The sequence below is a fragment of the Sturnira hondurensis genome, unplaced genomic scaffold (genome assembly GCF_014824575.4).
Source record: "Sturnira hondurensis isolate 20B ecotype Veracruz unplaced genomic scaffold, ASM1482457v3 Scaffold0006496, whole genome shotgun sequence".
Classification (NCBI taxonomy): Eukaryota; Metazoa; Chordata; class Mammalia; order Chiroptera; family Phyllostomidae; genus Sturnira; species Sturnira hondurensis.
In genome coordinates, this window is record NW_028079127.1 from 16,316,845 (window position 1) to 16,343,711 (window position 26,867).

Here is a 26,867-nt window from a genome sequence, read left to right on the forward strand (position 1 = left end):
CTTTCACCTGGGAATGACCCCCGTGAGCCTAACGCTTCTCTCTCCCGTTGTCCAGACCTGTCGTACGCCTGGGCCTTCAATGACAGCCCTTTGAACGTCCAGGAGGATGGCCGACGGTTCGTCTCTCAAGAGACGGGCAACCTGTACATCGCCAAGGTGGAGCCGTCCGACGTGGGCAACTACACCTGCTCCGTGACAAATGAGCACGCGCAGAGGAGTGTGCAAGGCCCACCCACGCCACTGGTGCAGCGGCCAGACGGTAAGACCGTGGGTGGTCTCGGGAACATCCCTGGTCCTCGGTGGGAGGCTAGGGCGGGGGGTCTGCATGCTTTCTGCCTCCCTCAGGGTCAGGGAAGCCACCTGCTGCAGGAGCTGAGGGACAAGTAAAAAATGCGATGAAAATCAGGACTTTTCAAAAATACACCCCAAAATTCTATACCTGACCCACGGGGTACAGGGACCGTGACCCTGGGTGCGCTGTGCAGTCTGTCCTCTGGCTCAGGGGCCAGCCAACGTGTCTTTGCTCAGGGAGTGTTTGGGGACCATTCTGTGACCCACACTGTGTGTTTGGAGGGTAGGCATGTGTGTTCCCATACCGATACTGCCAGGCTTATTAATTCAATTAATATCTTTTTAATGAATGCTTAATGCGCTTTTGTTTAATGCCTTTCTTGTCCATTTTGGTCTTTTTTTGTTCACCTTTTAAAAAAAATTTTTTTTAAAGAATTTATTTATTTCTCTTAGAGGGGAAGGGAAGGAGAGAGAGAGAGAGAAATATCAGTGTATGGTTGCCTCTTGTGTGCCCCCTGCTGGGAACCGGGAACTGGCCTGCAACCCAGGCATGTGCCCTGACTGGGAATCGAACCGCAATCGTGTGGTTCACAGGCCCACGCTCAATCCACTGAGCTACACCAGCCAGGGCTTTTTTTGTTCACCTTTTATTTACCTGGCTGGCAGAGCAGGGAAAAGTTCCCATCCCACCCAGGGAAGCAGAGCGAGCCAACCTTAATTAGGAGCATTGCGAGGAGGAGTGAAACCCGAGATTCCCACCATTGTAGTCCTAGAAGCGCCCGGCTGGCCGGTTGGCCTCTCAGGGGCTTGCGGCTTAATCAAGTCGTCGAGGGGGTAAGATTTAGAGGGTAGAACACGTAAGGGAATCATCCCAGTAGAGAACTCCCCCGGCTGGTCCTTCCATCAAATATTCACAGTGCGGGGTGTACTGTTCGCTGGTGCACTTCACAATCACACTCTGGACGTGGAAAGTAATAATACCGCACGTCGTTCCCCTCCTCTCTGGGAAGTTCAGATAAACCAAGAACACAGTGCTAATTATGGCTGCCACAGTTACGCAACGGGCTGCGTGCAAGGGGTTCTTGTGACGGCGCTTTCGTATGAGAGTCGCTCAGCATCCAAAAGGTTGGCGTGGTCTTGATTCAGAACTCACCGCTCGCTTTACGCCGAAGTTCCACGTCCCCTCTTCAGGGAGAGCTCTTGCCACGCCCGGGGGAGCTCGCGAGGCGATAACACTCAGAAATCCCACCCCGTTTTCCCGCTTCTCTCTGTTTACTCCCTGCTTCTGCTTCTCCTATTCTTGGTTCCGTCACGCTTCCCCCGTCTCCGCCCCCAGCACATCCATGGTGACGAGGGACCAGGGGCATCACACAGAGTAAAAGTATTTGCTCAGCAAATGTCAGATGTCGGGAAAATGAAAAATATAAGACCCACCCATTTAGTTAGACTTTCCACCCCTCAACCACGACGGCCTTTCCGAACGTGCGGAAGGACCAAGGTCTTAAAAAGGAGGTGTTTCTATTTCTATGTATTTGGTCATTTTTGCCTTTTGTGCTATTGTGCTGGCCACCAATAACCAGTTATTTTAGGAATGTATTACTGTAGTGTTGGGTACATAAGTGAAAAGAGGACCAAGTTTTTGAAGACCCTCAGCTGGCCATCGGTTGAATTAGTCAAGCTAATGAGGCACACCAAGGGACACACTGTTGTCTGTCACAGGTCACCTAGCAGGTGGCATATTTACGGTCATCAGACTGCAGCCTTCCTCTCGGCTGGGCTCATGTCCACAGCTCCTCAGTGGACGTTTAAAAACTGTAACAGCAAACACTCTTTGTTAATAGACGTGCGCAGCAAACTTGCTTAGCAGTAAAACCTGAATGAAAGGACGTAAGTATCTTTGTGGCTCTGTTCATCCCGACCAGCGTGATGACTTCATAGGTGTCGTTGCAGAAATGGAGACTGATATTTCGGATGCAACAGACTCTGACGTTGCTGACTGAAAACGTCTTTATTCCCGAACCGACCTGGCCCCCGAGCCCATGCAGGGTCAGGGAGCCGCACACCCCTGAAGAGACACTCTCGCGCTAACTCCGCAACAGTTTAGATGCCAGGAGTACTCAGTCCTTAATCAGTGACGGGAATGCTTCTGAAGTGCCGATGTGGAAACCAAGGAAACGAGGGTGCCTCTTCCCTGACACTTGGCTGTGTCCCAGACATCTGTCGGGGACGAGGGGAGTGACAGGCCCCTCAAACAGCATCGTGGCCTTTTCTTGCTCCCTGTCACTCATTAAAGCATAGAAAAGTATGGTAACGGAAGGACAAAATAATCAGAGCGTGGTTCATGAAGCATCTGCTCCGTGGAAAACTCCAGAAATGCTGCTCTTTTGATATTTAACAGGTGTGATGGGGGAATACGAGCCAAAGATTGAAGTGCGCTTTCCCGATACGACCCACGCCGCAAAGGGCTCGTCTGTGAAACTGGAATGCTTTGCCCTTGGAAAGTAAGGCTGTCTTGTTTTGGTTTGTTTCCTGGTGTTTTAATTTGAAAAAAAAAAAACCTTTTGTTATTCAAACATTGCTCTAAGGTAAATTACCAAATAGATTTCAAATGCTGGGGAAGAGTGGAAGCTTCTGATTGGAATTCAAGCAAAATGCCTAACGCTCTGCAAAGGGCCGGGGCTGTGATTCTCCCGACAGTTGCTGCCATCCACTCTGGTTGGGCACATTTAGGCCACATGCTGAGAGAGAGAGAGAGAGAGAGAGAGAGAGAGAGAGAGTGCTCGTTTGTGTACGACGTGGGCAGCTCGCCGAGCCCTGACACCCCTCGCTGCCGCGTGCCCCACCCACACGCACACTGCCCGCCCGAGGGTTTCCTTGCTGAATTAACCAGCAATAACTACAAATGGAAACCTTGCGTTGTGCTTTCCAAAATAAGACCGAGTAAGGGCCACTGGTCACGGGGGACAATCAGAACGCAGGCAAAGCTGCCTCCAGTGGGCGTGCTCCGTGAGACAGGTTTGGGAAGCTTTTAAGGCAGCTGAAGGTCTGCTTTTCCGCACACAACGGTCAGACATCCCTATACTTTCCGGGGATGCACACTTCACTTCGACACCCAGGGACACCAGCACCAAAGGACAAAGAGGTGGGCAGCCAGACCCGCCTTTTCTAACGGTGGGTGTGCACAGGCACCTGGGCGCAGGGTCCGAGCGAGATGCGGTTGGCCTGGGTGAGGTCCGACGTCCCTCTCTGGCACCCCACACCCCATACACCCCCTACACCCCATCGCGGCCCCAGGCAGGAGTGGGTCAGCTCTCAGCAGAACACGCCTCGAAGGGTAACAGACTCCCCTGCCACTGTCCACGCTGAGGGCTCCCTGCGAATGCCGAGTCTGTTCCCAGGAGGCCATCGCACTTCGAAACAGGGATTTACGGCCCGAGTTGCGGAGGCATCCTGTGCGGCCCCCGTCTTGCTCTCCAGTGTTTCCAGGAGGCAGTGCAAATTAGTGCTTGTTGGTGAGGCTTTTGGGCCCCGCTCTGAGTGTGCAATTTCACACCTTCTAATTTTTCAGGGGCTTTATTTTTCACGTATTTAAGAGGCCACGCTGGGTTTCCATGTAGTGCTCATCCCATGGTGTTTGCCTCGTGATTGATGGTTGATTGACCAACCGCAAGTGGCAAAGTTTCTGTTTTTCTGTCCTTTAAGATACTCTGGGCTTGGACCGTTTTCAAGGTTTCTCAGACTCTGAAGTTGCCAAACAACACAAAATATTTGTTAGAAAAATACTTGGAGAATTAGATGACTCACTTATAAAGAAAACAGAAAAAAGACAGCCTCTGAGAAGAATATCAATAGCTTTGTCTATCACGTGGATAGCCTAGGGGACACGTGAATCCCTGAGATTTAAAAAATACTCATACATGATAAACAGCTAGCAGTGATTGAGGCTGGTTCTCAAGAGTCCCACATAAAAAATGTCATTTGTTAAATAGGTATAACTAAGAATTTATGTGATGTCTGTTAGCCTCACAATTGCATGGGGCACACCGCCATCTTCTTATGCGTAAGAAGCGGAGACTCGGCTGGGAGGGGCAACCCGGCCCTGGTCCGCGTCTGCGAGGAGGTCGGAGCCAGGGACCCCGCCCCACTGGAGTTTACGCAGGTGGCTGGGACCACTGCTCTCAAGTCAGTGGAGGCAGATAGGGCCCCTGCTTCTTGTCAGGAGTTTACCTAATCTCAGCAAGAACATCTTGTTCTCCACAAGGAGTCACAGGGACCCCCCACCCCCTTCGGCGGGACGATGACAGTGGACACAACACGCCATAAACTTGGCGCCTCGCTTGGCATTTGGGCGGTAACTGTCCACTGAGTCACCTGAGGCCCAAGCGCCAGCCCCACTGGCTCTCCGTGCAGCCAGCGTCCACCTCAGGGGGGGCAGCCAGGCCGGAAAGCGCCCCCTGGGGCGGCAGGAGGCCTGTGCCCACCTCCCCGCCTCGGGCCGGTGGCTGAGCCATCAAGAAGCAGGGCCAGGCTGGAGATCGAAAAGCCAGCAAATGAGGGGAACATTTAGTCCCTTGATATAGTCTGAATTGCTCACATATCGGATTCCTTAACTTTATTTATTTCTAAAAAGTTAAAAGCCACAAGCAAGTGGAAAGAGCAATACCCAGATAATCCTGCCGACCACGTCTTAGTCCAGTTTGCTGTGAAATTGAGGGGCGGGAGAAAGGAAAACGGTGGAGTCAGGCCATTCTGACCGACCCACGTGGAGCTCACAACCCACGTGTGCTCCTGAGCCGGTCACGGGCTGGGAGGAGCCTCTGGACGTCTGTGGGAGACATGGGCTGACCATGCAAACAGGACAAGTGAGGCCTCTGACTGTACCAGGGAAATCGCTGAGAGTTCTCCTGGAGAACTTAGAAATACATAACACCGTCTCTGCTTGCTGGTTGACCGCATGGTGATAGAACGCATCGACGCGTTAAACACTGAGAACCAGTAAAACGATAGACAGTAAAACGGATTATCCTGAGAACCGATGGGAATACCTAAGCTTGACCAAAGTAGGACTGGCCATATTCGACCCAGGAAAATTTGAGTCAGAAAAATCATGATTGAAAAGCTCTCAAAATGACAAGTCTGAACTGTATGTTAAAAATAAGATTGATAAATTAATGTCCATTGTTAAGACTATGCATAATAAAGCCCGCATGACCTCCCACGGCCCAGGCTCCTGCGGTGAGTGACTTCCTCTCCATGGGGACAGCAGCTTCGCAGCTGTCCTGATCACAGGCTGAACTCTCAGCTCTTCTCACTGGCTTAACGGGGCAGACTCTCAACTAGCTGAGCTGCACACTAATTGCTCTGTGAGATGCCCCAAGAAGCTCGGGGTGCCAGTAGGTGCGGATGCCGCCTGGTGGACTCAGACTGGCAGACCGGGTCCCCTTCGAAGAACAGCCAGGCCCACCTGCTGGCTGAGGGACTAACCTGGCATCCTCTGTCCTTCCCCCGTTGCCCCGCCAAACGGACAAACCCCTTCTCCTTTCTTCCCCCCCTTAATTTAGGGGCTTTGCCGTCAGCACTCCGGAGTGTAATGAGCCCGCAGCCGCCCTGAACGCCCCCGTGTATCGCAGAGCCTCCACGGAGGGCTGTGCTCAGGCAGACGTGGGTCTCTGGGTTGTTTTTTCTAATTTACGGAGGAAAAGAAACCCAGCCTGGCGATTAGAGTCTAGCAGTACATCTAAAGTCTCTCCAGAGTGTTTCCAGGTGTTCCGGAACTTTCAGAGGACAGAGCCGCAGTCTGAGGTCTGGGTTTCTTCTCACACACCTGGGCGTCGCTGTGGGCTGCACCACGGGAAGCCGTGCAGGATCGCGAGGGGGCGATGGGTTCGCGCGTCCGACAGGTGCGCTCGGATCTCCAATGCTGAATGGAGGTGGCGAGAGGAGAGTTGTCTTATTCCTTATTCAATATGAGAACATTCCATCTCTCACCATCAAGAACGATGGCAGCTCTTTAGTTTTTGTGCACATTCTTCGACAAGTTGAGGAAGCTCCCTTCTAGTCCCAGTTTGCTTTGAGCTTTTATTGTGATGGGTGTTGAGTTTTTCCAAGTGTTGTTTCTATACTGGTTGATACGGTCGCATAATTTTTTGTTGTTGCCGAGGAGGGGGTTACTTAAATTAATTTGCAGACTTTGAACCAGTCTTGCGCACTTGGAATAAGGGTCATTCCATGGTGGTATATAAATCTTTTCAGACACTGATGTATTCAACTTGTGAACATCTGTCGAGGATTTTTCCATCTATGTTAATGAGAGATGTTGGTCCGTAGTTTTCCTTTTCTTGAAACGTATTTCTCTTATTTTGGTATTAGGGAAACTCTGGCCTCATAGAAGAAATTAGAAATGGCTCTCTCTGCTTCTATTTTCTGGAAGAGATTATAGATAATTATTATTTCCTTCTTATGTGTTTGGAGAATTCGTCAGTGACCCTAACGGGGTCTGTGCTTTCTGTTTTGGAAAATTATTAATTATTTATTAAACTTCGTTAGGAGTCCTAGGTCTGTTCAGATGATCCATTCCCCCTGTGAGAATTTTGGTAATTTGTACTTCTCAAGAAAGCGGTTAAAATTTCATCCAGGTCACCTTTTTCGTGGTCAGGGGTCCGTAGTAACGAAGCGTTTTCCATTTCTAGTAGCAGTTGTGCCCTTTTTTTCGTGGTTAGCGCAGCCCAGAGAAAAATCAACTTCATCGATCTTTTCAAAGAATCAGCACTTGGTTGTTGTTGATTTTCTCTGTTGGTTTCCTGTTTTCAATTACACACACTTACGTCTCAACCAAATTGTTCCCACGTGAGCAAGGAACCCGCACCCAGTGAGACAGAAGGACGCAGGCGGACGCAGGCAGACGCTGACAGCAGACCAAAGCGGGGGCGGGGGCCCCGGGCCCCACAGTGGGCGGGGGGGTGCAAACCCAGGGCTGGGCGGGGGGCCGTGGGAGTCGCAGACCAGCACAGTTTTCCGTGGAGCTTTACCGCAAAGCAAAACACAACCCAAACAAAACACAGAATAAAACGAAACACGCAGTGACTTTTATCTGTTTTGTATTCCTGCAAACATGTTGAGAAAATTATAAAAGTACAGGCAAACCAGAAGAAGAAAGTGAAATTCACTTTGCACTCCATTCCTCCCCCTGAGCGTAACTACCCTCAGTCTTCTGGCGTGTGTATTCTTTAATTCTTGATTTTATTTCTAATGCAATGGTTATAGCCCAGTGCGTATTCTTTTGTAAAACGCTTTTTAAAAATCTTTAAAGCACACATCGCCACAAACACGTCTGCCGGTCACAAACAGACCCCGTGCCTCGCTGCTGTGGCCAGTGAGGCATTCGGACCCTATTTGGACCAGACTTCTCGTTTTCGTTTTTTTGTTTCCATGAACGATGATGTAATTAATGTTCACCTGGCTACGTTTTGCCCACCTCCACGTGAACTTCTCAATCTACTTTGAGAAAAGTAGGGTTACTGGGGGAAGGGGACCTAACAGCCTAAGCCTCGGGGAGCGAGCCGCCAGTTCTCCCGAAGAGCAGTCGTGGGGGGGCCCCTTCAAACCCGGGACCCCGCCCACCGGTGACCCCTTTCGATCTCCCAGATACACTCTGAATCCAAGGTCAAACATCGGCTTTCATCTTTTTTTCAAAAGTAGAGCCTGGAATTTGACAGTGCTGTTTCTAAAATTAAACCAACTGAGGCCGCAGGACCCACCCGAGGAGAACACAGGCCCTCGGAGGCCGCTCTTCGCCCCCTGGGCCTGGCTGCCAGCTCCGCTCTCCCCGCACCTGCCGTCTTACCTGTCACATGCTGGCGGTGGCAGGAGAGACCGACTGCGTCTCCAAGTTGGAACTGAGCCAGAGGAAAGGAACTATCTAGCTTCTCTTTCCAGCTGGCCGGGGAACCTGTCTCTAGACCCCGTATTAGAGTTTGGAGGTACCTCAATATGTTAAAAACCTCTTTGACTCCCCTGCCTGGCCCGTGGAGAGAGGAGCTCTTCCTGCCACGGGTGCTGAACACACCCGCTCGTCAGGTGACGAACACATCTCCGAGCGCACATTACAGACCAGATTCCATTCTGCAGCCGCTCGGTTCATGCAGGAGATGCCGAGGACGGGAGCCGCGAGCCCAGCCCCCAGGATGCAAGAAGACAGACTGCGCTTCACATACACGTATGTTTTTATTTCTGTGTGACACTGGGCAGGTGCCCCCAACTCTCCTGGCTCCAAAACGAGGATCCCCATCGTCCTGTGTCTCACAGTGTCTTGTGGGTCCAACGGAGTGCAGAGCGCACAGCCCGACAGGCTCCGTGCTCCGGGAAGTGGCGCTGCGTTCCCGGTACGACGATTAAACAGGACACATCGCCGCCGGTGCTGCCTTTATGTCTGTGTCCACGCACGTTTATGGTTGGGAGCCGACCCCAGGCGGAGCCCTGTTGATCCGAAGGCACGCACAGGTGCGGAGCGTCTCCTGCCTCGGCCGAATTACCGTTTTCTCTACTGCAGAGCAGCATAACCGTGCTGTAGCTGGAGAGGTGTCGATTTATGGTCAGGACTGTGTATAAAAGCGGCAATAAAGTCTCAGGTGGTGCTGTGCAGCGGTCCCTGGACTCCGACTTGCTTCTGGGGAGACCAGCAGAGGAAGTGAGCCGCGGAAACACCCTGGCGAGCAGGCAGGAGTGGGGTGGGCTTTCACTGAGCATTTATTTCGTGCCCAACAACCATGCAAATCCATCAGCAGTAGTGGTGGTGTTATTTCCCTCGTACAGCCGAGAAAACCCAGACAGCACAGGTCGCTGAGCCCGAATATGCGTCAGGACTGGGCTGAGAGCCGGTCCCATGGGCTGTGTCCTTGCAGGTGCGTCTCCTTGACACACACACAGATGCTTCTCATTTGGGGAAACACGTCTGGAACGGCCAGCACGTGGCTCCGTATCGATGCTGGACGTGCTTTTTCTCCCACACAACACTTCTTTTGGAAGTGAACTTTATTGAACAGTCTGTCCTACAATGTCCCAAAGAGAAAGAAGAAGGATTAGGGAGAAGCTGTTAAATAACCGTTCAACACCGGCGCTTAAGCAGCCCTGCTGGGCTGGGGACAGTGGCTGGTATGCAAACCAGCACCGACTCAACCGCGGTTCACAGCAGTAGACAGTGGCGACAGAGTCCTCAGGGACTCTTGGGACAGTGACAGGGCCTTCCTGTCCTCCTTTGGTCATCGCGGTAATCAGCGATCTAGCGAACCACAGCTCTGGTTCCAGCTTCACGTTCTCAGGGACAGTTCCTCGTCCGACCCCCCCTTGTCCGTGCCCACGCTGCCTCTGGCTGAAGAGGAGGGGAGCCGAAACCCGGAGGTCTGGTGTCTGTGCCCTCTCGCAGTTTACCCACGTCCTTTTACCCTGCGTGAAAGTACCGTTGTTGTCAGCACAAGCAAGTCATGATGGCTTTTCTGGGGCTGCCAGCGGGGGTCTGACCCAGCAGGCAGACGCTTTCCCACCATGAGGCTTCCCCAGGCAGGCCGCCTTGGGCGCTGCCCGACCCCGGGTCCAGAGGACACTGAGAACGATCCTCGGGCCAGGAACGCTTCCCCTCTCCAGAGTGGCGAGACCGCTCTTCTGCAGAACCGCGGATCTGCCCACTGCACCCCCTCAGCACGGCCTTCCACGTCCGGCTCTCTGTGCGGACGTTTCAGCCAGTGGGGCCAGATGACACCCTCACAAAGGCCTCGGCTGCTTTTCTGACTCAGCCTCAGTCTCTCCGATTAAAAACGGCCACTGACAGGATTTTCAGAAATGAAGTTCAAGTGCAGAATAATCCCAGTACGAGCATCTTAGAAAACAGGTTCTCTCTACCACTTTCTGGTTAAAAACTTGGTATGGGCTGGATTTCAGCTGCAGATAATGAGGCTTCGCAAATCCAGGCGAGAAATAGAAGCTTTCTCAAATGCGACTGGTAATGAAAATTCTATTTATGGGCTAAAAGTCTGGAATGGAAACCCAGTTCCTCCTAGTGTGTGGAGGGTTTTAATTTAACTTCCAATTAAGGGTGAGCTAGGCCAGATGGCTAAAAAGTGTATCCCCGCCTTTGCCACAGTTAATGGGGTGCTTACTCGGGACACAGTAACGACGAGAGAACAGAGCCCATGTCCTTGTTTAGGGCGACGCTGTGAGAAGCAGGAGACCAGAGGGCTGGGGACGAAAGGAAGGCCGAGAGGCAGCAACGGCTTTGTGTCCGCTCTCTGGCCGTACTTCGCAGCGCCAGGAGCCTGCCTTGCAGCCTCGGCTTAGAACAAAGGGAGCAAAGCAGGAGGGGCTGTGGCCTCGCTGCCTTCAAGAGGGGCCTGGTCTCCGGTCAGGAACCCTCAACGAGCGATGTGCTCCAGATTGCTTTCTTTCCTGGTGTTTGCATCAAGTAGGATTTCTATCTACATCCTATTTGTGAAGATTTTTTTTAAGAGGACTTGGGGAGGAACTGTCACTGGCTGGGAAATGGACCCCAAATGGTGGATTTCAGCAGTCAGAAAGGCTTACCTCCTGACCGCGACGTTTGGAGAGACTGAGCACCCATATCTTCCCGAAGCCCTTGGGAGACCCCCAGTGCCCGGCGGCCTCCTTCACATGGCTTCAGAAAGGACGTGTGGAATCTGAGGGTCTTCACTGGAAGTGCCTGCCACCGGGGAGCGTGTGTGCACCCTCGCTGGCCCCTCCTGGACTCTCCCCGGCCCCAGGTGTACCAGATCCGGTGCCACGAGAACCAGGCAGTCACAGTCAGCAGCGACGTGGCAAACCAGAACGGAGTCTCGGCCTCTATGTAATAAGAACTGGGGGCCTTACCAGACTGCCTGGTTTCTTTATCCCCTTAGAAATTTGTTAACACGAAATACAGCCATACCACGCCCTTGGTAAGACTTTCTAACTGAAAAAAGAAGTCACCATTTGAGTGATTATTTTTTGATAGTGTAGTTGCGCAGAGGAGTCTAAACTACCTGAAACACAACATCCAGACTAACACACCACATCACGGAACCCTACGATTCAATCACACGGAGAGAGAGGAGCCTGCCGAGCACCGGAACCCAGGCATCAGAACCTACCCGTCAAGTCCTTTCGGACCCAAAGAGCAGGACTGTGACTCAGATGGGCTTACACCCCAAAGAGAATTAGTCTGGCACAGGCCTAGCTCACTCTGTGCGTGTGAAAAAATCCACACTTCTCTCCCTGGGGGCAAGGACCTCTCTCCACCTGTCGCGGAGACTGTCGCCTGGAAGCCCCGGTGCACCCCACTGTCGGAGCCAGTCCCCCCAAGAGAGGCTTCCCTCCGGAAGTTCGGCCCAAGCGGTCCCAGCTCCGTGTCTGGCTGTCTGACAGAAGACCCTGGTTCCTGTGGTTGGCCAGACACAGCGGCCACAAGCAGAGAGGCCTCTCAGGGCAGGACCTGAAGCCAGCGGTGCAGGGAGCCCAGGTCAAAGGAGGGTCAGCCCCGGCAGCTGGAAGGTGACTGTCACCAGAGGGGCTGGGGTTGAGCCTCGAGGAAGGGAGTGCGGGAGATCTGGAGGCTGGGACCTGGGGTGGGGGGGATGCTGACATTCTCTCCTGCAGAGCTGCCACGGGGAAGGGCCACCAGGAGCAGACAGGCCACGATATCTCTGAGGGAGCAGGGTGTGTCCAGAGAGGCTGGCGGGGCTTCCCTGAGGTCTTTTTTTTTTTTAAGATTTATTTATTTATCTTTAGAGGGGAAAGGAAGGAGAGAAGGAGAGAAGTATCAATGTATGGTTGCCTCTCGTGAGTTCCCTCCTGGGAATTGGCCTGCAACCCAGGCATGTGCCCTGACTGGGAATCGAACCATGATCGTGTGATTCGAAGGCCCGCGCTCAATCCACTGAGCTATGCCAGCCTCTCTCAGGCTTCCCTGAGTTCTTTTATTGTGGGGCGCTCACAGTGGGATCTGAATAGTTGAGATGCGTGGACTTGTTCTTTTTGCTCCCACTTAAGTAAGCAGTTCCCCCCAAATGGAGACTCACCTCCCATAGAACCACAAAGGGCAACGCTGTCGGGAGGGCCTTGCAGGGGCTGTGGGGTCTGCCTGGCTCGGCCCGGTCGGACGCTGGGAGAGCTGATGGGACAGTTGGGACACACTCCCCCAGGTGCACCGCCCGGCACAGGACCGGCTTGGAAAGCGCTAGCCATTCCTTGTGACGTCCTGCCATCTCGTTGTTAAACGGTGGTGCTCCTGTTACGGGTCAGAGGTTCAGGCAGTTGTGTTAAAAGGTGACCTTGTTCTTCACCAGCAGAGTAAAGAACAGCTACATGAGCATGGGAAACGCTCCTACTGAAGTTCAGTTTTGTCTGAATGCTTGAGATCTGAGGGTTTCCCACGTGGGGACTTGGCACACATCTCTGCCACACAGACACGCCGTCAGGAGATGGAGGGTCACACATTCAGACGTGTATCGGAGCCTCCCCTTTTAAATAAATTTGCTTAGAACTTGTCATTGCACGGGTCATACGTGCACATTGTAGGGAAAAGACAGAAAATCGAGATAAATGGAAAGTGGAAACCAAAAGACATTCGAGCCCTCCCTTCCCAGAAGGAACGACGTTTCGCAGGCTCGCGGATGTGGGACACGCATTTACAGAAACCGCGGAGCGCTGCACACACCACGGAATTCCTCAGACTCGGGGACGCTCCTTCCGAGCGAACGCATTTTCCTCCGAACTGCGTTCTGTTCGCGCTGGTTCAGTCGGCCCTGCAGTGCACGGCCCAGGAGCCCGTTATCAGAGGCTGGCCGTCGGCAGGCAGGTGCCATTTTACTAACATGTCAGCCTAATTTGGGGGTAAGTGGTGAAGTTTTTTAAAAGGACAGAAACTAAACCTATGATCGTTGTGATTCCATTTTGTGTTCAAGTTCAGGTTGCGTTGTAGCCCTCTGGTGAGTTCTGAGACAAACGGATGGCGACGAACACCGATGGAGGGCTATGTTTTCTGACAAATCGGCGAGAGCTCGCATATCATTGTCTATGTCGACCTCAGGTTTGGCTTGCACGCGAGACCGCCATCTCCGGCCAGTGCAACACTCCCCGGGTGTTACCGGCGCCCGTGTCTCCTGTGAAGCCGCTCCGGGGTCGCCCCTGCAGGTCTCCATGGCGGCTTCACGGTGTGGGCGCTGCAGATTGCCCCAGCCCCTCGGCGTGCGGGTCTCCCCCACCTCACTTCCGTCGACGCGAAGAAGCTGCTGCTTCTACAAAGCTGACGATTTGGCTTCACGGAAATGATTCTGTCCTTACCGTTAGTGTAAAACGCATCCAGAACATGCACGTTTAGCCCCCCTGACTGTCGCGAAGGGAAGGAGGACTGCTCGGCCAGGAGGGAGGGAAAAGGGTCAAGGAAATGGGTTGGGCACTGATGTAACAAACGCTTCATCCGTTAGGAACTATCGTCCGGGTGCCATTTTATTTGTAGCCTACATTACAATGTTTCCTTACATCATACCTGTAAAATGAGACCTTCTGCTCTACGGACTTCTAAAGACCTTCTTTACGGGTAGACATTAAGTTTACATATTAAAAATATGCTCATATTAGACTAAAGATATCAGATATGGGACATGAAGCTAAATCCCTCTAAGTAAAGGAACTCTTTGCAAATTCTGTCCCCCAGGAGACAGGGTAGGACCTGACGTTATCTCTGACGTGACTGTTGTTTTCCTTTTATCTGAACAGGGCAAGGGGTGCACTTTTCGGGGTCTAGAGCATGCGCCCCCAGTGCACAGGGATCCATGGCACCACTGACCCCCATCACCTCACTCGCCCCCCACCCGCCTGCCAACACCGGTGTAGCTTTGGCGGAATCTGAATCCTTTTCTCAGAATCCGCCAACGCAGAGGGAACTTGCCGGCTCCGCCCCACCATGTCCCCCAGAATTCCCTGAACTCCGTGTGCACATCGATACACTGTTGCGCTGCAGCTGCACCGATATGCTGCAGCTTCGATAATTGTCCCCGTTGTCAAAATCTACAGAGCCACCTGTTTCCTACTGCTTGCTTGTTGCGTGTTGACAGCAGTGTGTCAGCTGCGCGAGGGCACAGGACGCGTCTGGTTCAGTCCCTGACTCGTCCCCTGGCCACTGGGCGTGGCGGGCCCTTCCCGAGTGTGACAGAGGGCTGGGCGACCGCGAGGGGAATGACCGTGTGCTGTGTGACCGAAACCCAGCCTCCACGTGATCGATTAATTGGATTTCTTCCCTGGGAGTTGTTTTGAAGGACACTCTGCTGTTGCCTGCTGTCGAGAGGCTGAGCCGGACTGTGTTCTAATGAGGTGTACCTGTTCAGTCCAGTCCCCGACATTAGTTGGAGGAGGTTGGATGGAAGCCCGTTGCCAGGGAAAGTCAAGTACAGCAAATCCCAGGCTACCCTTGAAATCCCGAACTTTCAACAGGAAGATGAAGGCTTCTACGAGTGCACCGCGAGCAACCTGCGCGGGAGGAACCGGGCGAAGGGCCGCCTCGTGTTCTACGGTGAGCTGCCGGAGGGGCAGGGAGTGTGCGGGGTGCCTGGGGTGTCCCCACAGCGACCCGTGAAGGCCCTGGGCACGCCGTGGGGGCCGCCTGCAGGGTAGGGTGCGGAACACGGCAGTTAGTGGGGTGATGGCCCTTTCTGAGTCCCGGCTCTAATCCTGGCGAGGGCTGGGCGTGCCGTGGCCGATTACAGCTGCCTGGACGACGGCAGCCATGTGGTGGGGCAGCGGCACTCGCAACCCACTGACTTCCCGTCCAGCCCGCAGCCGCAGCCTAGGAGGTCGTAGTCACGCAGGAGCTCTGGGAGAATCAGAAAACCTGGGGGAGGGGCAGACGCAGGAGGGGCAGTTTTCAGTGTCCGCTTCCCCTCCCCAGGGCTCGTCTACTCGCAGGTCCGAGGCCGGAAAGCGGGGTCACCGCTTCACTTAAAACACGCGCTTGCCTCCACAACCTCACTCCCCCGCAGACCCCGGAGGGATGGGGAGGCACAGGGGGTCTGAACGCAGTCTTTCGCCTTCTCTCATCCAGGCCAAGCTCAGCGCTTGCATGAAACTCACTGCTTTTTTTTAAAATCAAATAAACCAGAAGCTACACCCCAGAATTATTGGAATGTTTGGTGCTTTTTAAAATAGTCTTGACTTCCTTGTTAAATTTAATATATCTCTACTAGAGAACTTTTAGGTCCTGTATTTATACAAGGCCCAAAATACTTCTCTATCTGACATGTTAGTATGTGACATGTTAGTAATCATTAGTAAAGTAATTGGTGAAAAAAATTTTTTTGATAACTAGCGAATCTAAGGCATTGCTGTTTCCTGTAGGAATGCCAGAGTGTCTTCTGGGAAGGACACCGCCCTGGGTCAAGCTAGTCCCCGTTTCCTTCGAGACTGTCACTTTTAACCTGGGGTGAAGACCACTATTTTATAAACAGAACGTGATTGCCGTCTGATTACTTCTCTAGAGCTGTGGCAATGCTAATATAGATACACATATGTATATATATATATATAATATTTATATATAATACAATAATATGTATATATATACTTATATTATAATATATATATAATTGTGAGTAGCTCCTGCTTCCTAACGGAAAGTCTTTGGAATTTAGCATCTCTTGTAAATAAAATAATGATGTGAGTGGGACTTCCCAAGTGGCACCAAGTTCCCTAGGTCTGGCTAGTTTTTAATAGATGCCTCACTTCTCTCAGAAATAGACGAAGATGTAACCAAGAGATCGAGCAGGAGATGGGGGCGTCTGCAAATTGGACATCAGTAATAAAGTGCTTGCTCCCACGGGGGCACCTCAGCCACCAGCTCACAAGGCAGTTCCGTGAAGCCCGACCCCCGTCACCCCCACAGTAACGAGCAGTTCAGGGCTGCGATGGCCCAGCAACCTCACAGGCAGCGCAGCAGGTGGGGTCTCAGACGAGCTCTGAATGAGCCCCTGAAGCAAGGCCCCTCCCCCTGCCCTGGGTCTGCTGCTCAAAGCTCCTTCCAGAGGTGTCTTCCCGCAACCAAACCGGTGCCAGAAAAGTCGCCCCACACCCTGCTCCTTTCCGTGAGTGACAGCAAGGAGCGTGGCCCTTTAGCTTCCATCATACCTGCTGCGTCTCGCCTCTCTGCTACGTAGAACTTTCTCAGGCTAGAAGGCGAGGCTCCGGAAATCGGGTGCCCAGGACCCAGGCACTGGAGAGGGAGGCCACCCGGCAGGTTCTCGGTCCCCAACTCGAGCTTTGAGAAAGTGGGCCGCCACCTCGCTAACACACGGTGTTGTGCGTGCCGGGTTTGTGTGTCAGACGGCTGAGCTCAGCTACGTCTGACAGAGACACCCTCCGGTCAGTTAGCTCAGATCAAGTACAGGCAATGCTCTTTGCCCACGAAGGGTTCAGGCTCGGTGTGCACTCTCTAAGTTAACCTCTATGCTGGTGGTTAGCACGGAAGTACTACCTGGTCTCGCTCTGCACTCAGACCCTCTCCCTCAATGCCGAGTGGTTACATGCGTGCAGCGGGGCAATGACAAAGGACAGCCTCCATCTGGTGCTCAAGGCCCACTGGTGGCCGCTCCGGGATTTCAGTCGCCCCGCGTCCAGGCCCCGGCATTTCCAGGGCTTCTCGGCCCGCTCAGCCTTCCCTTCTGCTCGCCGCGGCGGGGCCGGCGTGGAGCAGGCTGCCTGGGATAACTGACGTGCGGTCTGCCTCTCTCCGAAACAGCCCCTCCGGAGTGGGAGCGGACGCTTCAGAGCGCACACCTGTCCGTCCACGGCAGCCTGCACTGGGCGTGCAGGGCCCGCGGGAGGCCGCGCCCCTGGTACAGGTGGCTGAAGAACGGGGAGCCCCTCCGCCCACAGGTGAGCACAGGCGTCGGCGGCCACCGCTGGCCGACCCCGAGAGGGGCATCTTCTCACTAGCGGGGACAGCCAGCAGTGACGAGGTGTTTAGCAGGTGCCAGGGGGCGCGACAGACTCTGCAGACACACTAACTTACGAAATTCTCAAACTCAGAGGAGCTACTCATACCATCCCCCATTTTTTCATTAAGAACACGGGGGGTGGAGAAGACAGGCAACTTGCACGGTCCCATCCTGTCAGTGAGGGGTTCACATCCAGACGTTGCCACCGTCACCGACGGCACCATCAGGGTCCCTGTAACTGTGGACTGAGATGTCTCCCGGGGGTGGACCGAGCTCCATGTTCCCTCATGCCTGACTTTAGTGTCTCCCCATGACAACTGTCGGGGAGGTGGGAGTATTGTTCACGTGTATGAATGAAGAACACCGATTTTAGGGAAGCTCAGTCCCCTGTTCGAGGCCACAAGGAGCTAGGCTAGGTTAGAATGGGCACCCTACACTCGGGCTGTTTTCGGACCCAGCGCCTTGCTTCCGTGGGGACTAAAGATCGTCTCTGACCCCACAGGGGGTGGAGAACCCCGGCCCTGCCCTGCCCCTTCCAGCTTCCACAGGGACAATGAGACAGGGCTGCTCTGTCCCCTCACAGTGTCCAGTCGTGTTGACCCCCCATCTCGCTTTGCGCATGAAGCACAGCCAGGGACACACACACGTCTGGTGGACTCTTTGTTACGGTGGGACTCCCGTGCGTGCCCTGCACACGGCGCATCCTCCGGGGCCACAGCCTGTCATTCCTCTGCAGAGGGTGGTGACGGGGACCCTGTAACGTTCAGTGTGGAGCAGCATGTGCAGTAGCAAATGACTTCATAACGTGCCCCGGAATTGGTAACGCTACACCCCAGACGGGGCTCTGTGGCCGGCCTCGGCGGTCGAAGCACACTTTCGAGCTGACTGCCGGAAAAGTCAGCTCCTTCCGCTTATGTCTCACTTAGTTCTCCCATGGTCCCATTCAAGTCTCTCCGAGGGAAAGGCAAGGGGGTGTTCCGATTTGGTATCTGTTCCGAACACTGCCGCCAGCCGTGCTGTTCGCCGGGACAGCCGGAAGGGAGGCGTGCTCCGCGCTGTTTCTATCCTGCACAGCAGAACCTTCACATAGATCTTATGAAGATAATGCCGGTTTTCAAAGAAATGTGATGACCCGAAGGATCCTAATGACTCAAATTGCCCTGAGCGTGTTTCCATTGTTTTCCCTTCAGAGAGCCGCTGGGGGTCTCTCAGTGGGTTCGCACGTCTCCATCAGCATCGGCTCTTATGGGGTCTCATGGGTGGTGTGGGCGTTTCGTGATGGGTTATTCTGATTGAGAGAATGCCTGTGTCAACGTGCCAGCCTCTTGACATGCCTTCTCTGTTGATTAGGAAAGAATTCAAATAGAAAATGGGACACTTATCATAACTGCGCTGAATGTGTCAGATTCTGGTGTCTACCAGTGTGCTGCCGAAAACAAATATGGGATAATTTATGCAAATGCAGAATTGAGAGTATTAGGTAAGTCATTCATTTATAACCAAAAGATTCAACATGACGTGTGAGCAAGCTGTGATTAAACATAATCTGAACCCAATTTTCCCGTAAATTAGAAGTTGCCTTCCCTTGAAATAGTGGGAAATGTCTCAGTTAGCTTTTTTAAAAATGCAGGTGATTATGTTTCTGGTGGGAAACCCGTCAGGGCTCTGGGCGGGGCCCAACACCGGTGCCACCAATCCGGAAGCGGAGCCTCCAGAGCCGGTCACAGCCGAGGCTGGAATGCAGCTCAGAAAGTGCCCATGAGTGATGCTCGCAGCTGGAAGAGAACGCTGAGGAAAGGGAACCTCACTTCCCTGTGACTTCCCAAACGGGGGTCCCTTTGACCTCTAAACAAGGAGTCTGGGGAGACGGCTGAGCTGATGCTCCCTCACGTGCCTGTGGCCTCGTGGTTCCAGGGAGGCTGCTGAAGCTCCTGAAATCAAGCCCCTGCTCAAGGCAGGAGAGGACAAAGGCAACATCACTGACCCTGTCGATCCCCTTTGTTGGGAGAGCAACATCTCCCCAAATCCTTCCAGCACAGTCCTTCCATGCTGCCGAGTACCTGCCCATGACCATGGAGAGAAGAATTTGGTGGAGGCCTTACCATAGTCTCCCCGCTTTCCTACCACGATGGGTGACTTATTCATTCAACAAACGTTTATTGAGTATTTTCACAATGCCGGAGACAGGGCCACAGTGCCGGAGACGGGGCCACGGTGCTGTAGGAGATGAGCATTCTCCCTGCTCTCAGGGCTCCTTGGGCGCGGTGAGGGGTGGGGGCGCGATGATTGAACCGGCACTACGCAGTTACGTAACTAAAGTCAGTGCGTTCAGGTGATAACTACAAACATTGGAGTCCGATGAGGAGAAAGAGCTGGGGGCAGGGAGCCCTGGGGACAGTTTTCTTAGAACAAGGGTCGTGGCCTTTGAGAGCTGAATGAGCAGGGACGCGCAGAGGACCCCGGCCAGAGGCGGGCCTGGAGAGAACCAAGGGAGCGAGGGGTCACCCCTCTGACCTTGACGCCATCGAACAGGCTGTCGTTCTGTTCCCAGCAGTGCCCCTCAGGGTCTGTGCCGCAGGCTCCCACGCAGGCGCCTCAGGTTCACAGAGAACGTGGTTGACAACCCTGTTGGCTGTTATGCACACCAGGGCTCAGTGACCGATTCTACCCAGTCTCACGCAGCTTCTCAGTTAGTGCGGAGACAAGTTCACCAGGAGTTTGAGCGGAGAGCACAGTTTATTTCATTCAACACTTGGGTTCTCACAGCCACTTTTGTTTTTCCACTTGGGCCCTCAAGGGCAGCCGGGAAAACGAGACCCTGTGGTGGAGTGTTGAGACAGAGCAGTCGCAGAGGAACGGGGCCCTGGCCTCGTGGCCCTGCTGTCAGGGTGGTGGGAGGAGCCAGCCGAGGAGCGGGAGGGAGGGTCAGACAGAGAGGCAGCGTTCTGTGGGTCCACGGGGGACGGCATCGATTCCTTCTTCCTCTCTTCTCACCGCTGCCCCTTTCCTCTTTTCTCACCGCCGCCCCTCATTGACCCTGCCTGGTGTCCTCAGCCCCCAGATACCATTATCAATGCCAAGGAGATCTTCTCCTTCAGAGAAGTATAGTGTCACTGAGAAAAAAGGTCACATTTTAAAGAAAGTATTGTGATGGCTGTGGTCCAGGATTGCGCACGTGCAATCAGGCCCCTTGGCGCCCTGAACAAAACCTAAACTGAGTGCCAGCCCTTTAGGTGAGGTCAGAGGAAAAGGCGGCAGGGGCAGGGAAGAGGAGACCGAAAGGGCTGGAAACACACAGAAGCTGGTGCCCATGACCTTTGAAGCTGGGGGTGGCTGGACTGGCCTTGGGGCTTGCACACGTGGGCACCCACATCCTTGAACTTGGAGAGACTTGGCTGCACTCAGGCTAATAATTTCTTGTCCTCGTGATCTGGCCTCGTTCCAGTGGCAACGCAGTTGACAAACTTCGTGTGTTTTAGATTTCTGCCCACCCTGAAGAGACACTGTTTGCATTTTTGTAGTTAAAGCCTTGCCTGGAAAATCAGTGGCAGGGAGACTCGGTGTTTCCCATGCATTTCAGAGGCATTTCCTCGATTCTGATAGAGAGGTGGGTAGCAGACAGGCAGCTACAGATGCTGGTGCCAGATACAGGCATAGAAACGTAAAGCAATCCACTGGGATGGGGTTAAATGCCTCCTTCGGTCTCTGAGGACTCACCTTCACCCCGTTACAGGAAGGACTTTCTAGAGCATGACTTGCTCTAACTTGCTCTCTCCCGCCCGCCCACTTGCTCTGGGGGCTGCGGTGGGCAGCACCAGGACAAGAGCAAGTCGCGCTTCCCGAGCACGTCCTTTGTGCCGGGCACCGCACTGTAGCCGCTCGCAGGTGTGTGCTCCCCGAGTCCCTGCACTAGGGCCCCGAGAGCATGTCTGCAGTCATCTGCATTGCACAGATGGAAGCAGAGATACTGAGATGAAAATCAGGACCTGGTCCCCAGAGCCTGGGACCCCAGGGACATGAGACAGGTTCTGGGTGCAAATATCAGAGTGCCTCAGGGCCACTACCTTACAGCCTGCGTGACAACGGGTTTAGTTATGGGAGTAACTTAATACTCTTTCTAAACATTTCATTTTTAGCTTCAGCTCCAGATTTCTCCAAAAATCCCATCAAAAGGAGTTCTGTCGTCCATGTGGGCGGAGATGTTGTCATCGAGTGCCGGCCCCAGGCGTTCCCCAGGGCCACCGTCTCCTGGAGGAGGGGGGCGCAGAGCCTGACGCAAAGCGGAAGGTACTGGAAACTCTGTGAATTCTAGTTTCTGAAACACACTGTCTTCCTAATGTTTACGGTGCATGAGGTCTTCCCAAACCCCACCCCCTGTGGTAACCCTAGGACTGCCCATCTGGGCGTAGAGAAATTGGCCACAGGACAGGAAAAGCAAAAGGGCCTTAGAAAGCTCAGCCCTGCTGGTGCAACCTGGCTGCAACGCATTCCGTGCATGGGCTTGTGAGAGACACGTTTTCGAAACTCCTTTAAGACCTTCGTACACCTAGCGTGGAGATTTTTCTCCAGAGCGGCCTGCCGGCTCAGTGAGAAGGGACTTACGCAAGGAGAGAGGCGCTTGGGCCCACGCCCCGGGCCTGGTGGTTTGGAAACTGTGACACTGGTGTGTCCGCACCACAGAATGCGCGCGTCACGTGGGCCAGTGTAGAGAGGCGCCCGTGGAGAAGGGAGGACCTTTCTCCCATAAAGGCTGTGGCGGGGCCCCTGTCCCCAGGAGGAAGCAGCACGGGTGTGTTTCTGTCACCTCCCACACCCACCCATGTCCTGTGGACCCTTGAGCACCAGGGCGGCCTGGCCCGCAGCGGCATCTCTGCTCAGGGACCGTGGTCAGTTGCCACGTGAGCAGGTGAGCAAAGGGCCCCTTCCGAGAGCGGACCAGGGCACTCAGGTGCGGGACCGGCTCCGTGAGCACGTTCTGAGATTTCCTCAGCGTCACCGGTGTCAAGGCTCTGTCTGCAGACCGGCCCGGCCGGCGGTGGGAAGGAGCGGGCCAGGTCAGGTGGAAGAAGGGACCGTGACAACGGGATGGAAATGGCAGCCCGTCGGTGAGCAGACCAGGGCTGGAGGGCTGAGACAGCCGTGGTGACTCTTGGCAGGGGCCCGGGGGCAGGGCCACTGCCATCGTCTCTCATCCTGGGAACAAAGGGAGAGAAAGGGGGGCAAAGCAAAGCCCATGAACAGGGCGTGTGCGGGCTGCAGGGAGCGGGGGTACTGGTGGCGCCTTGGGGACCCTCTCCCCACCAGACGTGGAGCAGGAGAGAAAGCCCTTGGGGCGGCTCTGCTCCTTCCTCCCGCCCGTCTCCCACAGCGGGCCCTGGACGGGGCTGTCCCAGCCCGGGGACTCGGTGAATGTGTCCACCCGTGTCCATTGCCTGGGTGTGGAACCCCCACTCGACCAGCACCTGCGAACAGGAGTGTGTCCTGGGGAGGGGTCAGCCAGGCGTCAGCAGCCTCAGAGACGGGCTCCTTCTGAGGGGCTGCTCCGAAGGCCGGTGGAGAGAGCCGGAGGGAAGCCAGTGGCTGCTGAGGTCGGCCCTCCCTGGGCAGGCACCTGGGGGGCTGCCAAGAGCCCCCCGCACTTCCCGTGCGGCTCGGTCTGGACATTTCCTCCAGTTCCCCACGACCGCACCCGGTCCTGGAAAACAGGGAGGCCGGAGAGGCCAGGAGCGCCAGGCGCCGCTCCGCTCTGTGGGCAGGGACAGGTGGATCGGCTCTGCCCGGTCCTGGAAGCGGCCCCACGCCTCACCCGCGGAGCAGGGCGGCCGTTCACCCTCCACGACCTCCACAGGCCCACAGGTACGGCATGCGGGAGAGGGGGGAGGAGGTGGATTTGGATAAAGGGAGGAAAATTAAGAAACGTTTTAGAGTACAAAGAAAACTCTTGCAAAAAGTCTTCCAGGTTTCTGCTTTACTTTGTGTTGCTCCTTACAGAATGCATTTGGGGCCATTTTTAGCTCCGCACTGTTGCTAACAATCGTGACCGACTTGGCGTCGTCTCGCCGTGATGAAGGGAAGGGTCCCCAAGGCCTCGGGCGGCCGAGCCTCCGTCCCCCGTGCCAGGTTCCCGTCGCTGCAGGCTGCAACACCTCAACAAACGGCGCACGGACCGAAGTGTCTCCTGAATACGTGCCCCAGCAGAACGGAGTAATTACAGACGCACATCGCTGCCGGGGACAGTGACCTGCAACGGTCCTTGGCCAGTGCCAGGGGACGCTGTGCCTGTTGCCTCAGGTCCTGTCCTTCGGAGCTGGCTGGTTCCTCCGAGTGCCTGATGTCCAGCTGCTTCCTGGGAGGGGAGGCCCCGACGCTGCCCTCTGGGTGGACCCAGCGGGGTTCGTGTGGTCTCCCGGATTCCCAAAGACGCCGTGGGTAAAGCTGAGAGCCGTGACACAAAAGGAGGGGAGGGAGAGGAAGGGAGACTTTTCAGTTCTTGACCTTGGAATTGCCTGTGCGAGGAAATGTACGTTTTTTACTTTTGGTTATAAAACTCCTAATAAAACTTTGATAAGGATCCATCTAGTTTGAAATTTCATTGTCACTCACTCTCACTCCCAATAAAGCGTAACGACCTGGAGATTGTTGAAAGGTCTCTAAAGACGCTTATTCAAAGGAACCTTGCCGAATTGCCTGCTCATAAAAAATGGCCGCTATATGGATGGACAGACGGACAACGTCCTCCACCCTCACGTGGGCTGCGACAGCATCGTCACCCAGCCGCAGGACGAGGAAGCTGGCACGCGGGGCCAGGTCTCCCGTCCACAGCCCAGACCTTCTCCACGGCACAGACAACGGAACCTGCTCAGCTCCTGACTCTGTGCGCGCTGTGGCCAGAGGCTCTGACCTCATTTCAGATCGAGCACCCATGTGGCATGTGGTGCACACGTTTCTCTGGCCTGGGAGCCGCAGCTGAAGGCCTGACCGTGCCCAGGGCACCGTCTGGCTGCGTCTGTCCTCACAGCTGGCTGGCACAGCCGACGAGGTTCTGCCACTGAAAACGACGGGTGGCGGCCCGGACTCGGGGGCTGCCTGGTTTCCTGCCGGGGCGGGGGCTCCCGCGGCATCAGCCTGGTTCTTGGGGGCACCGCCCTTTGGACATGCACCAGGGCGGGAGGGAGGCGGAGGCGGCTCCTGTGGAGAACCTGGGTGTCCGGTGAAGAGCCCGGCGCGGGTTACTAGCACACGGGTCCCAGCCCCAGTGCTGTTGCTGCCGCGTGGCCTGGCGGCGGGCGAAGCCGCTGGCGACCCTTTTCCTTTGAGGCCGCTGTTCCCCGGGTTTGTTTAAGGTGGAATAGCGTGAAAGCGGCTCAGGGAGCGCCGACCGCTGTGCACGTGCAGTGAGGCCAAAGGAGGTTGACGAACTGGACACAACGCAGACACTGACCTGGCCGGGTGCACCTGCAGGGTCCATCCCAGTTACCGTTTCGCGGCTTGTGCTGGGTCTGCCCAGGCGACCGAGTGAGTGGGCCAAACGGGGTGACGGCGGAGAGATGGCGGAACCACTCCTGTAAGCCCTGGCTGGTGTGGCTCAGTGGATAGAGCATGGGCCTGCGAACCAAAGGGTCCCTGGTTCGAATCCCAGTCAGGGCACATGCCTGGGTTGCAGGCCAGGTCCCCAGGAGGGGGCGCACGAGTGGCAACCACACACTGATGTTTCACTCCCTCTCTCCTTCCCTTCCCCTCTGTAAAAATAAAAATTAAAATGAATAAAACAAACAGCTTCCGTGACCTGGTTGGGCGGGGTCAGAGGCTACACAGAGCTGGGACAGCCAGCCTGCAGGCTCCTGCGGGCTCCTGCGGGCGTGCAAGCCCCGCCCTCTCATGCACCGCGGCAGGCCGAGCACCCAGCACGAACCGGGAGCACAGTGGACGTGCAGCAGGTATTTCCCAGGTCGCTAAGTCAACGGGCCTTAGAGTTTACTCTGAATGGCATGTGCCTAGCTGCCTTGAGATAGTCTGAAGTTTGACCCCAAATGCCTTCCATAAATAACAGGCCCGTGTTGCCTTCGTGCATTCATCTGCCACTATTTACTGAGCAGCTGCTACGTGCAAACTGCAAGACTGGGGGATGAACTTTGTGGATAAACGTCAAGCCAGCCAACAATGGGGCACACAGCATCCTTTCCTAGGCAAGTGTTTTCTTTAAAGTCAGTGGCATCAGAAGATTGAGTTCAGGTCCCTGCTCTGCTCCTCGCCTGGTGGACAGCGTCCAGCAAGTCCTCTGCCTTCGCTGGTCCTCGGCTGCGTCCCTTGAATGACGGTGAGAACAGTGCTTGTCTCTCTGAAATGGTTGGATGAGACTCCAACCACGGGGCGGCATGGGAGGCAGGGTGACCTGTGTCCACCACCTGCCCCTAGGCACGTTTACTGCTGTGGCCACACCTGGATGTGACTCCCAGGACACGTCCTCACCTGGCCAGCCAGCTGGGAGGGCCCCCAGCCCCGGTCACTGCCGTCAGAACGCCCAGGAAGCTCCTCTCTGCGAGGCGTTCAGAGTTGGCCGGGTCTCGAATCCCGAGTCTGCTCTGTTTCATCAGTCACTCAGCAAGCGCACCGACGACGGGCTGAGGCCCAGAGTTACCTCCTGCTGCCCAGCGGCCACCTGCTCCGTGTTGTCAGAGAGCACCTGGCCAGTCTCGTGGGAATGCTCGCCAGCGGGGCAGACAGCTCGGGTTGGCCTTGGCAGGCGGCGGCGGACGGGTGGACACACAAGCTCGGAATAATAACAGCTGAGAGATGGAGGGAGTGTGTTCCCACTATCAAAACAATGACCATTGAATTCGTAAGTACTCTACCACACTTCTCCCCAATATTCCTAAAAAAAAACTACCATATTTCTCCCTAATTTGCCGAAATAAAATAAAACCCAGCTCTATGTCAGGCAAATGGTAATTAATGAAGAATAAATGCATTTTAAGCACTTCCTGTGTGCCGGGCAGTATACCAGATGCTTTAAATATTTCCAAAAATCTAAGCATGATTTTTTTCCACATTTGGACGCATTTCTGAGAAACAGAGTTGTCTCAGAGCATGTTGTTACGTGTGTGCCGCGTTCACCCGGGGTCTCAACGAGCTACATACAAAGACATTGAAAGATGAAATCCCCAGTGGAGGCCAGCGAGGCTGTCCCCTGGCCCTGCGCTCAGGAACTGAGCCCTCCTGGCACAGACCTGAGCCAGAGGCCTGCTGGGCACAGCCCCCCCCACACACACTGGCTGGGGCCATCCCTAGGGACGTTGCCAACAGCCCCTCTGCAGTCACGGGGTTCCCTTCGAGTTACCTTCTGATAACGATGCTCTTAAACCCTGAGTGGCCCTGGGCCTTGGCAACATGCGGCTACTTTGTGGGAACATGTTCGGTGGGAGGGAGGCCTCATGGGTACTTTTGCCCTCGAAACCCAAACCTGGTGGCCCTCTCCCTCCGACCTCGGGCCCCTGATCCCCGCTGAAGGCCCTCTTGGACCCAGGTGTCCTGGTGGCTGAGGGCCTGGGGTGGGGGGAATTGAGAGGGGTCAGGAAAAGAGCGGAGGGAAAGTGGAGACGAGGGAGA

General features: G+C 54.8%; 1 protein-coding gene across 1 annotated transcript in view; it reads left to right on the forward strand.

Moving 5' to 3' along the window:
* The window catches only part of CNTN6 (contactin 6), a 164,964-nt gene that overhangs the window by 93,672 nt on the left and 44,425 nt on the right, over positions 1 to 26,867 (forward strand). Inside the window, exons 14-19 of the mRNA XM_037049922.1 lie at positions 56 to 259; positions 2,690 to 2,792; positions 14,661 to 14,845; positions 17,063 to 17,199; positions 18,612 to 18,741; positions 21,398 to 21,548. Coding sequence (XP_036905817.1) covers positions 56 to 259; positions 2,690 to 2,792; positions 14,661 to 14,845; positions 17,063 to 17,199; positions 18,612 to 18,741; positions 21,398 to 21,548 — 910 coding nt within the window. The remainder of the gene's footprint in view (positions 1 to 55; positions 260 to 2,689; positions 2,793 to 14,660; positions 14,846 to 17,062; positions 17,200 to 18,611; positions 18,742 to 21,397; positions 21,549 to 26,867) is intronic.